Source organism: Cyanistes caeruleus, chromosome 5, assembly GCF_971803275.1.
Source record: "Cyanistes caeruleus chromosome 5, bCyaCae1.hap1.1, whole genome shotgun sequence".
NCBI classification, from domain to species: Eukaryota; Metazoa; Chordata; class Aves; order Passeriformes; family Paridae; genus Cyanistes; species Cyanistes caeruleus.
Genome location: NC_141705.1, coordinates 43,757,823 through 43,771,499, shown reverse-complemented (window position 1 = coordinate 43,771,499; position 13,677 = coordinate 43,757,823). Strand labels below are relative to the sequence as shown.

General features: G+C 38.6%; 1 protein-coding gene across 18 annotated transcripts in view; it reads right to left on the bottom strand.

Annotated features, from left to right (window-relative positions):
- Window positions 1-13,677, bottom strand: part of SH3D19 (SH3 domain containing 19) — an 82,814-nt gene that overhangs the window by 17,629 nt on the left and 51,508 nt on the right. For all 18 annotated transcript variants that reach the window (XM_086891496.1, XM_086891497.1, XM_086891504.1 and 15 more), the window contains 2 exons: window positions 3,717-3,824; window positions 254-366 (listed from right to left, as the gene is read on the bottom strand). In XM_086891496.1, coding sequence (XP_086747622.1) covers window positions 254-366; window positions 3,717-3,824 — 221 coding nt within the window. The remainder of the gene's footprint in view (window positions 1-253; window positions 367-3,716; window positions 3,825-13,677) is intronic.

Here is a 13,677-nt window from a genome sequence, read left to right as displayed (position 1 = left end):
TACAGAAAATTGAAGATAGATGTGATCAAAGTTTAGTAAAATCACCAGAGTGCTTTTCAAAACTGACAGCAGTCTAAATTACCTAATTAATTAGAGAACAGAATTAAAGGAAAAAAGCCTTATATTTTTTTGAGTAGTTGTTTTCATCCTCTGCTCCTTCAAACGACTTACTTTACAAATAACTTGAAGATCACAAGAGATTTTTTAACCAAAGCAGACAAAGCTGTAATACAGGGAAACAGTTCTAACTTACCCCTTTTTTCACTAGGTCACCACTGTTGGGTTTCCCCACTGTGATATTGGATGTATTCCCAATAGGCTTTTCAGCAGGAAGTGGTGGAGGGCTATGTGGGATGTCATTTAAAGCTGTAAAAAACCCAAAAAATCCCAAATTAAAGTCTAATTAATACCTTCCTTAAGTGGATCAACAATAGGTAAAGGAATACACGATGGTTTGGGGCATTTTTGGTGTGAATACAACTAACTTCCTCAAATCCAGAGCAGCCAAAGGGAAGAACCAATTAAAAAATAGCGAAGAGAAAAAGGACATGAGGGGAATTCAGGAGTACTTCCCATCCTGTATAATGGATCTTCACTCTACTCTCAGGACACCATCAAGTCATTTCAGAGTTTCAGGGTTTCAGCTGCAATATTTGGTGATACGGTATTAGATGAGTAGAAAGAGTTTCTACCCCTTGGAATGTCAGATTCATTACTGGATACCCTGAAACACCATCACCACATTTCTAAACTGGCTCACTTTTTTTTTCAGCTGTCAGCTCCTGGAATATCCTTTAGGCTGGAAAACAGCTGAGGGTTATTTCAAGTAACCCTGAAAGATCAGGAGACTTGGAAGGAAGAATCTCCAGAAAGGTAAAGACAAGAAAATAAATTATTGCCTGCTACGAAATTCAGGATGACAGAAAACAGAGATGGAATTTCCCAGGTAGTCTTTAAGGCACAAAGCAAGTTTAAGACATGGAAGAGGAAGCACTACAGATCATACTAGGGAAGAGTGATGATGTCTTCATGCTCAATAAAGAAGACCCTTCTAAATAGATGACATTTGCTTTCAATGTCTCTGCCACTGAAACCTGGGAAGTACTTGTACAGGTTTTGCCAGCATATTTACCAAACATTTTGTCTTTATATATTGGAACCATGTCATCTATTTTACAATCTGTTTGTATATCAAGAAAATTAATTTCATAGAAAGAACTACAGACACTTAAGCTCTTCTGCCAGCTGGACTTGGAGTTACATAAAAATAGGTGAAGACAGCCTGGACATTTATAGACTGATGAAAAAAAACCCAAAAAAAAAAAGGAGCAGAGATGCTATCCAAAACAAAACCTCCAGTCGCTCATTTCATGAAAATTACTCTCAACAAAGAACATAAATAAGTGTTATATATTTTCAACACCTTTGTTGCATTACTGTTATGTAAAACACTGCTGTAATGTTTAAAAATGGATCAGTTAAATTCTTAGAAGCAGCTCATAGTTACTGTGTTGGCAGTAACCAGGTATGGGGAAAAAAGTTGGGAAGTTCATCGCTTTTCTAAGGTACTGTGACAAATGAAAAGTGAAAAACAATACCTGGCAGTAATTCCAAAAGAAATCTTCCTTTATTGTGTCTTACTGATATAAAAAGCAATGAGACATTTATTTACCACTTCAAATCTTGCTATAGACAGCCTAATTTTCTCTCCCTTACTCTTTTTAAGGTCAGAATTAAAGGAACTAGAGGAACAAAACCAAACAAAAAAAATCCCAAAAAACAAGAAGGCAGGTGTTATTTCCAGTGATTTCTAAGTATAATAACTGAAGTGGAATTTTAATGCTTCCTTTCTAACCCCATCTCGACAAAAATGATAATCCTAATTGAAAACTTCACTGGAGTTCAAATTCTTAAGCAGTTCTGCCCCCTTTTTGGTAGTGCTGGGTGGGCTGTTCTTGGAGGGTTTTAAAAATTTGTGTTATTTTGGTTTGTTTGTTTACAGGGGTTTTTATTTTCATTTTTGCTGGTTCCTGACAGAATTTATCTCCTCCATAAACAAGATGGCAAAAGACTCCCCTGTACTGAGATTATGTGGCCCCTTTACAATGTAAATCCTACTATATCCATTTATACCTTGGCCCAGTTGTACTGTTCTCTTTCAACTTTTAACAGGTTACATTTCTGCAGCAGCTCCTGATTGACAAAAGGCTACTCTGCTTTCTTGGAATCTGCTTCTGTTCCTCCCTATTCCATTAATCTTCCAGCCACTGATTCCCATAAGGCAGGCAGCCCTTCACAACCTCCTGCTGCTAGTAGCTAAATACAGGACTGGCAGTCCTTTGTGGAAATTTCAATTACCACTAGAGAGCAGCAAGGGACCAATTATCTACAAGTTCAAAAGGGAATCCATCTCAGAAAAAAAAAAAAAAAAAGGATAAGAGAAAAATGTCAGGTAGCTGGCTGGCTTTCTGCTTCATTTTACTTTTAATTGTAATTAAAATTTCCTTTATAGAGAATAAATATGTCATAGTTTCATTACAGTAGTTCATAAACATATTCTTCCAATTGAAAAAACATTTTCTTTTTAAACAGGTATTAACAGAAAGACTTTTCCTCACAGCTTTATCTTCAGTCTTCACTACATTTTTAATAATTTCCATTGCATTTCTCACATATGCAGGGGAAAAGAAAATTTAGTGTTTTAACAGTGGGTCGGTGACAGGGGCAGATTGAAAATAATGAGTGAAACTCTTAGGAGAAAAACCACCTGGACATATAGTTACTATAAGTTGACTACACACCTACTAAATGTGGCAAAACATGATTTTGAAATGTAAGTTTTAAGAACTATCTTTTGACATTTTTCCCTAAGCTCTGAGGATCAAAGATAAGGCCAAACAGAATTCTGCAAGTACGCACTCCAGCATACAAAGACCAACACAAAGACCTTGTGGCTCTCTGATAAATTTCCACTCAGACACTGTCAGTGTAATTTGTAAAGCTGTAAAGGATTAGAGGTGGCAGGTTTTAGCAATATAGTAACTCTCAGAAAACTACAAGATCCTGACATAAAATTGAACACATAAGGTTTTTGCATCGCAGCTCTCAGATGCCTTTTTTTATTCCCTCAAACTGCTACCTGAACATTTTTGCTTGAATGGCCGCAGATTTCAAAACTAGCAAGGATCAAGGGAAATTTTTGATTTAAACTATGAAAACTATACTAAACATCCCAACCAAGCTGTATTTGAAGGAAAGTTTAATGCACCAATGTTTTTCTTTTAACAAGAAAGCTTGGAAGCAGCACTAAACCTCAGCTAAGGTGAGCACCAAAGTCAATTTGGCCAAAGATTCAGCTTCAGAATATGGTTTAGCAGACAAAACAAGCTTGCTTCTTTTTCAGCCTTTAGATCTGCCCCTTACATACAGTTTCACCTCTGAGATGCATCAGCTCCATCAGGTCTGAGAGACATCAAACTCAAGGGAGGGATCCCAATAAGGCAGCTGGGCAGCAGGGAGAGTGAAAAAAAGACACTCATCTACACCTCCCACTCAACACAGCCCTTAGGTTGGCTCCTCTGTCTTGTCAAACCGTACCATGGGACTCCTTTGGCAGCTGATATTAGCTACTAAACAGCAAATCAATTACTAAATGTTATGTCCCAATTGAAACAGTTTTCTAACACATTCCTCAGACATTTGGGAGAAGAACTTACATTTCCCGGGTTTAGCTGGGATTCGGATCACAGTGGGTTTCCGAGCTAAAGCTGGTTGAGCCATCTGTTCCTTGGCAGGTTCATTTTTGGTAAGGAACTGAAATGGATCTAAAAGGAGGAAAAAAACCCAACATCTTTAATACTTGTTGAACACAAATCTTACCAAATATTGCTTTCATTATTAAGGATATTTACATTTCACACCCAATACAGTAATAAAAAAAGATAGATCAAGCTGATGCAACTAGCATACCCAGCTCTTTGTAAGTAACAGGTCTTCTTTGTACATCTGCTTTCATACATGACTTAACATAAACATGCTCCAGTACCTTCTGGGATTATATGAGCCATTGAACAAGAGGAACTGCATTGCTTGGTAATAGGAAGCTGAAATCAGAATGACTTTAGGGAAATGTTTACAAAGCACTTGATCTAATGCACTGACATAGCTGTGAACACATTCACTGAAAAGTTTTAATCAATACAATCTTGTCAAAGCTAAACAATCAGCACTACAGCAGATAACATACCTACTGAAACATACAAACCATTTAAATACTACTGATTACAAAACGTCCTTGCTGTAGAACAACTAATTCTTTTGAAGATTCTGCATCATTTTATTGGTTATAAACCAATAAAAACCGGTGACATGGAGGAAATTGGTTCAGACCAAGGTCTGGCAGTTGTGCCTGAGCTCTGCCCCTGCCTATATCACTCATTCCTCTACAAGCCTGCCCAAGCATTCCACTGGTCAGACAGAAGCAATGTTTCCCATGCTTCATTACCCTAAACACTGATCTCTTATTAACAGGCATGGCAACAGAGGCCTGTATCTCTACCTGCAGAAGGCAGCTACAAAAATACTAGTACATAAATAAAGACCAAATGAATGTGTTCTTTCTCAAATACACCTTCATGTCAAAGAGCAATACTTCTCTCTTCTTAATAACTGCTACTTTTTACACTGACATTATCAAATTCTGCAGTAAAATGGCAATGCTTAACAGTATCATAAAAGTGTACAGTAGAAACTGGAGAAGGACTCTGGATGATAAATCTGACACATATTCACAGCCACAACAACCGAGTCTGATCTCTTCTGCTGGCCTTTTCAGATGTGTAGTTTAACGAGATGTTATTTATGGAGTGTCATAGTCTAAGAGAGAAAGTATGCAGGGCATCTCTTTGAATTCCTCATGACTTTAATATAAGCATACCCTTTCCCAAAACTACTACCAGACTTCCTGACAAAGTTGGAAGAATCTGTATTTGATGAAATTTTATCTTTGACACTTAGAAAAAGCAGTTATGTCACAATCCAATCCAATCCAATCCAATCCAATCCAATCCAAGCAAGACACTGTATATCTGTGCCTGGCAATTCATGTAAGATTTAAGAAAGTCCAGAAATGCAGTATTTATTTATGAACCTCCCACATGCACATGACTCCATGGCCACAGCTCCCCCTTGCCGGTGTATCTGCCATCAGCCCCCTCTGGCAGTGCCCCCAGCTCCTGCTGCCAGCGTGCAGCTGTCACAACAGCAGGGACAACATGCCACAGGGCCCGTGCATGTTCACCCTGCTCAGATGTCCACCTCCCACTAGCCCCTTGCTTAAGGCTTTCTTCACAGGCAGATACATTCCGCACAGGTGTGCTGTGTGGATTTGTGCCATGGCCTCTCTTAAAGCCAACCTGCCTACAGGTTCCCCAGAAACCCACCCAGGTACCTTCAGATCACATTTTAATCAGGAATCGAGCAAATCAATTCCTTCTGTCAGGTTGCTTGTACAACAGCTGTGAATGTACACTTCAGGTACAAAGGATCATGGCAGGTCAGGTCAACAAGTTGTCTACAGATAAAGGTACACAGGCTACAGTTAAAAGTAACTAACATCTAGACAAAAGATAGCTCCATCATATTGTGCCCAAAGATGTACAGGCAATCCACAATGCTTTAGAATGTAAGGGTGAAACAACATTTTGTTCAAGTTATGGATTAGCACATGAGGTTGGACCATTGGAGCATGCCTGCAATATTATTCTACTCCTTTTATACCTCCATCTGCTAGCTACAATGCTGACACTTGAATTGCATTAAAAAAAAACTGATGATTTATCAAACCTTAAGTTTTGTCCTGGTGTTCAGAGCAACTTTAAGTACAGCTGAAAAAAAAACAAACCCTGAAACTGAGCTTTGTTCTCTTTTATCTGGCAAATCTACATCAGATTTGAGGAGTGACCCTGGTGAGGCAGCGTGGCCTCAAAGCTGCATTTGCCTACTGGGAAGCTGGAGATGCAGGATGAGCAGAGGAAAGGTGAGCTGGGCTAAGTCACAGGCTCCTTGACACAGTATGGCCATAAGGAGCACTCTGGCACACAGAGCACCTCTCAGGGTAAGGTTCTGCAAGTTCTGCATGAAAAACGAGGAGACAATTTTCCAAAGCCTCCATCTTATGAAAATACAGAGACAAAGTGGAAATGTTCTAAATATCCCAAACAATCACAGTTCTGTAGTCTCATAAATTTAAAGGAGATTTAAAAACTGTACAAAATTACTGTTTGTCAGCTGTTAATCACTGCTATGTATAGAAACAGTTTTCTTGACCATTCAGCAGTTGGCAGAGGTCTCTACATCAATACATCTGACAATTTTTAAGTCTGAGAAAAGCAATTTCTAAGGCTGAGAAAACCATTTGATGAACGTTAGTTTTCCACTCATTATCTTATGTTCAATTATACTGTTGTCACCTCATAATTAGTTTAAAACTCATTACCTTGTTTGTGTTATTCCATTCCCCAGTGCTGGGCTTGCAGCAGAAATTGGCTGAGAAAATGACTGTGCTGCTTTGTGCAATGAGACTGACAACATATCAAATTTTTATGTTGTTTAACAACAACTGGGCATAGTTTGAGCATAATTCATGGAGGTGTGAAAACAGAATTGTTAATGTAGTCATTTAAAGCTTCTCAGCTCAAGGAAATTAATCTGCAAGTAATTTTTCATAAGACATATCAACAGACTTCTATTGATTTTTTTTTTTATTAAAGTTTTATAATAATACTTAAAGTCTGTGGCTTCCTTAGTCTAATTTTTTAGAGCTTCTGTTTCAAAGGGTTATGTGATAACATATATTACTGTGCTTGTTTGCAGGAAAGACAAACACAAGCTATGTATTCAAATAAACCATACATAATCTCCTTTCTTTCAAGGGTTTTGGAGAAACAATCTTTTATCCCTCCATTGACATAGACCACCCTTGTTTAAAATGAAAAATGAGGTTACAGAAGAAGCAGTAGGTTTCCCCATGCAAGAAGGACAGATGGGTATCTTCCTGAAATATTTATTGTTAGTCTTTAAGTGAGAGGTAGAAAGATGGTTACAGCAATAAGGGGAATCTTCAAGCAAACAGTAAGTGGAAAGGTACAAAGCCCAGACAGGACTATCTGTTGTGAAGATACTCAGTCCTGCAAGAAGTACTCAGCACACATGAGAACAATGGAGTACAAAGGTGTGGATGCTGATATTACAACACTTGTCACTACAGAAGCATGCAACTGTGTCTACTTTTGGGCTTTAATTTAAAAACTTAAACCAGCTGTTATAGGCAAAACTCCCACATTCCCTTCACACAGAACAGTATTATTACCAGAGTCTTCCAGGAACAGACCTCATCAAATTTTATTAGGTTTAATAGTTTTATTAAAACCTAGCCCCATAGAAGCACTCTGGTGTTTATGGAAGCATAATCAACCCATACTTGGGGGAGATTATCAACAACAGGCCCCTCCTAATAGTATAGCTAGAGATTCAATGGAAACCTGACAGGTAACACCTCAAAGAAAGGGGTTCATGCTCAAGAAACACTGTGAAATGTCACAATCAGAAGTCTGATGTTCACTCAGACATTTTAAATCTCAACCTATTTACAACGATAAAGAGATATATTAGACAGGTATGGTATCTAAATTTCAGCATCAGTGTTTTTACCAATCTGCTTTCCACAGAACTTTCCATCAAGAAAATTAACAGTTCACTGTTTTCAGAAATGGATTTCTGACACAGAGAAAACTGTATGGACTACACCACCTTTCATAAATTATGAAATTTTCAGCTCCCTCTGCATGGAACATTGTCATGTTCTACTCATGACTGTAACTTTTAGGAGACCAGAAAATTAAAAAAAAAAAAGAAAAAAAGAGAGACAATGGGATGCAGGCTCTTTCAGCATCTCATCTGTGCATAACCTGAAAGTAAGTTCAGGTGACACCCAGGCTTCTTGGTATTCTCCTAATGCTAGGAGATTAGACCAGCTCATTCAAATAAAAGGAATGCAGCATCATTTGGGAGGAGACTCAGTACTGCTTCAGACTTAAAACTGGAGGAGAGGCAAGCAAATCTGCTCTGCCGAAAGAGCCTAGCCATCAGTGCAGCAGAAACGCACAAAGAATTGTACAGTTTTGTGTTCTCTGTAAATTATAGGAAAAAAGTGCCAAGACATGCCACAGAAGATTTGACTTAAATGCACTTGTTGAAAATGCAAGCTATCCTTAACTGAGCAATGAATGAAATCTCATCCATGTAGTCAGAAAGCTGGAGAGCAGATAAAATAAAATCTACTACTAGAATAGCAAAACTTCTCAGACTTTTGTAACACTTAATGGCAATAAAAGCATTCATGGGGTAGAAAACTACACACAATCTACTTGTACATATAGAGAGATACAGATGGACCTTTTCCAAGCTTTCAGCGCTTCTCTCTAAGTGTGGGAATGCCCACACTTCGCACCTGTGTGCATCTAAAAGTATAACCATTTGGTTCATCGTTCATCTGCACTAGTAAAGTGATGGAAATTACACTGCCTTTGGCACAAAAATACTGCACATATCAGCATGAGCTATTATGGGAGAGTTTGGAGGCTACTCCTCTATCACTGATCTAATTTTCTAGTTGAAGTAAGACTAGGATAGTTCAGATTGCAAGAGTCTTCAGGAGGTCTCTGATCAAACCTCCTGCACAGAACAGGTCAGCTGTGAGGGCATGTTGCTAGAAATTGGTTGCAATAACCTGGTCTGACTTCAAAAATTAGATGCTGAAAGGTATTTGGACATACAGTAGGTGACCAAGAAAATATACCCCCAAATTACCCAGAAGATTAAGAAACATGGCCTTGTCTATTCTTGCCAGGTAAATGAATGACTTTTTATTGCCAAGAGATTCAAATGCCCCAAAACAGGCAAGTTGGAAATTTCCAAAGCAGGTAATGGAAAACAGTTGGACATACAAAATACTTTTTATCATTGAAAATGTGAAGGACAAGGTAGCTTATAGCATTGTTTAAAATACCTATCTACTCTCTTGCAATAATCTCACATGCTTTCAGAAAAAAAAAAAGTTTTTTTAATAAACATTTTCCTTTAAATAATCATACTGTTGTTCTTTGACAAACTGTGAACAAAGGATATCTCCATTTTAAATACAGTAAAATAAACAGGTTCAATTATCAGAGAAGACAGATCTTAAGAACATTATTACTTGTGTGTTACTTCACAGCATCTATGGACCTGGAACTCACACCGAATTAATTTGCATTTGACAACCTAAAGGGCCACTCAACTATTGCGTAGCTATGATTTAAAAACCTTATTTGTTTCCTGAGTCTAGATATAAGGCCCTCTCCTGTGCCAGTTTTCAAGGTCCTCAAAGACAAATTTATATCTACTAAGCAAGCATCTGAAGTGACTGAAGAGTTAATGGATGCTTGTTATCACTTTTCCTGGAGACTGTGAACCTTGCAGCAGAACCAACAGGACACAGCACAGCCCTCTGTCTCCAAGAGCAGCATGTCCTCAGGTAAAAACTGTTTTTACAGGGTTTTATGCCAAAGAGCAGATTAAAATGGATGAGACAGCTCATTCTTTTCTGGGGTGATAATTTGTCAGTAAGTAAAAAAGGAGACAGGTGTCTTGAAAATAGCCACAATAAGAGTCATCAGAAACACAGCTGAACCTTAAGAAAAGCTGCATTAGTTTAATGATATGTCTGGACTAATCTATCAGTTAGAAATATTTCCTTTTTTTTTTCATTTCCCTTTCCTTTGCGTCCTGAGGAAGCAATTAAAATCAAGCATCTGGGCAATACCCCCACAGCAGACAAATCTAGAGTTACTCAAGCAGCAGTTTTTCTGAATGGTCTATAATGTCACACAAATGCCACCATTCATGCCACAAGAAGCAACAATACATATAAATGGATAGAAGCATTGGTGTGGTAGGATTTTTTCTCAGCAGAGACAGAAATGGACCTTTATAGCACAATAAAGTAGTTAGACAGACAGGTAAGACAATTAAGAAATGCAGTAGTTCTGTTCGACCTGAACGTAATGAAGATATCAAAATGTAGAGCTGTCTCCTGCTGGTAAGGTAAGGCACTCTCTGAACTACTTTTCAAAGCATCTGGTTCAAATTGAGTTCTGCTATGTCAGGCACAGAGCAATCAGTGAATTATATGCTGTTTCAGAGAGAAAGAAGAGAAGAGAAGGAAGAAGAGCTCCCTAAATGTGAAAAGAAATAAAAACATTTCAGAAATATCACCTCCAAGTTTTAATTTAAATGTGTGCTCTAAATGCATCATTACCTGATCTTTGTTCAAAAAGTACATTCTCATAATTTTTAGCAAGCAGGTACACTACATGCTTTGAGATAACAACTAATACAAGATAGAGGTAAAATCATGGATCTTCTGAAGCTGTGAAATGTACACAGTTAAACTTGCACTAGGATTTAATTTCCAAGCCCTTGCAAAAATGGGTAAGAGAGAAGTGAGCCCACCTGATAGATTACCAAAACTTCTAACCACCAGGAACTGTACAACTGTTATCAGACATAAAAGAAAAGCAAAAATAACACAGATGATCCAAAATATCACAACTATCATTAAAGCATTAAAACCAAAAGGTGTAGAGTTCCAAACAGATGCCTCCACATTTTTAAATGACTGACTCAAATAGTAATTTCATTAGGATACAAATGGCTTTGAACATTAGCCTTTGAGTCCAAAATTATGGCACTTAAAACTGTTCTGGATGACAACAAAGCAGTTCTACAGATCTGACTGACTTTTCCTTCCTGGCTCTTCCCTTGGGCCAGCATCATGAGTTGGCTGCAAGATTCTGTCACAATTCACCTCTGAACTTTGCAGCTTCCAAAGGCCCCACAGACTTCAACTCTCTGAGTGGCTGCTGAAAGCTTTATAACAAATCTCAGGATCCGGAGTCCCTATCTGCATCAGAATGGTCCCCCTCTTCATACAGACTGGACAAGGATAAAATTATTATGTTTGGATAAGAGTAAAATCACTCAGGTAACAGCTGTGCTGCTGGAGATGCTGTGAAACACTGACAAAAACTTGAATCATTCAGCTAGTTTTGGTAGTTGAACTACCAGTTAAACACTGACATGTAGACTGGTGAAACTAAACTGGTTTGTTGCCAACACTGTTAATCTTAGCACATTTATAGTATTCAAATATCTTCCACTTACTGTGGAGGTGGGGGCTTTCTGTTAGAGGAAGCTGATGTCTTACATCAGTCAACTAAATTGCTGTGGAGACTCTGAACTTCGTCTTGCCTCTTTCACCTTTTCATTCATATGCTCACTTCATCTTCTGCCTTCTGTGCCCTCCTCATCATCCACTGAACACCTGCCCTTCCTCCTTTCACAGCAGGAGTCAGCAGCAGCAGGGATTGATCCCTCCAGTTCTGTTTACATTGGCCTATCACACTTGTGCTGTACCAGACAAAAAGCAGCTCTGGTAACACTGCAATATCCGACATAACGCTGCTCTCTGACAAACAAGATGTTGGTGCTTGGTTTCCAATGCCCCTGCATAAAAGCCTTCTTCCTTTCCTAGGGTTGCCATAACAACAAGCAGAGCATTGTCATTTTGCTAAGCAATGACAATGACAAATATGTAAGAAATGCAAAGGTCTGGGGAACTGGGGGCAAGATTAGAGCTTCTCTTCCTGCCTTCACGAAACATTTTACCATGGATTCATCTTGCACATCCTAAGCTGTTCCTATGGGAACATGAGAAATAGCTAGTGCTAGTGTTCTGTGCTGCCTCATTTTCAGAGAGCCAGTGTTGTTCTTGTAGATGCTCTGTCAAGACACTGCAGTGTTAGTTATCCAGGGTACAGGGTATGGTCTTGAGTTCAAAAATGCCAGCAAAAATCAGGAATTAGTCCTAATTTTACAGTGTGATAAAGTGGTAACTGCCATAAGTTTTTCTCTTCAGTAGGCTAGAAGTGATTGCAGCACAGATGACGTTTTATTGAATAAATAAAATCATGGCCAGGTAACTTAGGAAGTCAGGAAACTATTGTATGCATAATTCCTCTGTTAACCATGAGGATGGAAAGCATTTTCTTCTTAATTAAATGACCAATAACACCTAGGGCACCAACCAGAAAGAGTAAGAACGACACTCTTATCACCTCATCGTGAAAACTGTATTTCTCAGGTGATTTTCATCTGTGATCACTCAACCTCTGATTTAAGGGATGAATTAGTGTTAAATAATTTTTGGAGGTTGGGGGTAAGTCTGTCCTTTAGTGTACATAGCTAAAACGTGATCTTCCTTTTTAGCCATTTTCAAAATGTAAATATTGTCTTTCCTTGCCTACTACTTAGAAAAGGTACATTTTTCTTCTATTTGTTACATCTATTAATCAAAATAAAATGACTGAAACTACAGAAGTTTTATCCTAAATGACTTTTCTTCTAAAACCATCCACATGTACTCCACGACTCCAGTCTCCAGACACAACGATCATGCCGCTGTTCCTACATAAACACCATCAGCCATACATTTCCTTGACATAAGTGCAAAACACCTCTCCAGTCATCTTGTACTCCTGCCTCATTTCAGTTTCGGTGATATTTGGTTTTGGTTCCTGGAATCTGTCAGCCCCCAAAAAAATTGGTCTTGTATCCATGTTGAAATACTCAACTCTCCTGCAGGATCTTTTGTTGCCTTATTTTCACTGCTTTCATAAGCTCCCCTGAGAACTGTATGTCTGTACACACCAATCTTAGCAATTTAAAACTTTAAGGGAACTTTCTACATCTGCCTTGGGGCTTTTATGACAATACAGAGGAGAAACAATTGCAAATTGGAACTTCATCTGATAATATAATTCACGAACTGTGAAGAAATTGCATTTGTTAACGATCATTAATATTGATTTACCACAACAACTACATAGCATCTACACTGCTCTTTTGTGAAAGTTAAGATGATAAATGATGTGTGGTGGGTTAACCCTGGTTGGATGTCAGGTGCCCCCCAAAGCTACTCTATCACTCCACTCCTCCAATGAATAGGGAGAGAAAATGTAACAAAATGCTCTTGGGTCAAGCTAAGAGCACGGAGAGATCATTCACCAACTGCCATCATGGCAAAACAGACCTGACTTGAGGAAACATTACTTGACTTTATTAGCAATCAAATCAGAGAAGGGTAATGAGAAATAAATCCAAATCTTAAAAACAGTACTCTCACCCCTCCCTTCTTTCCAGTCTCAACTTCACTTGCAATTTTCTCACCTCCTGCCTGAAGCAGCACAGGAGGATGAAAATGGGGGCTGTGGTCAGTTCATCACATGTTGTCTCTGCTGCTCCTTCCTTATCGGCAGAGAACTTCCCACACTTCCCCTACTTCAGCACACTTCCCCCTGTTGGACATGGGGGAAGTTTCTGGCAGCTTCTCAGAAAAACCACGCCTGTAGACCCCACAATAGCAAAACCTGGCCACAAAAACCCAATAGATGAGGTTAAAAAAAAATTAAAATCATAGCTAATTCCTTAAACAAGCATTTTGTATGACTCACCCTTTGTTTTAAAACAGAACCCTGGAGAGTCCCTGCAGTGGGACTGGTGAACTAAACCAGACATATT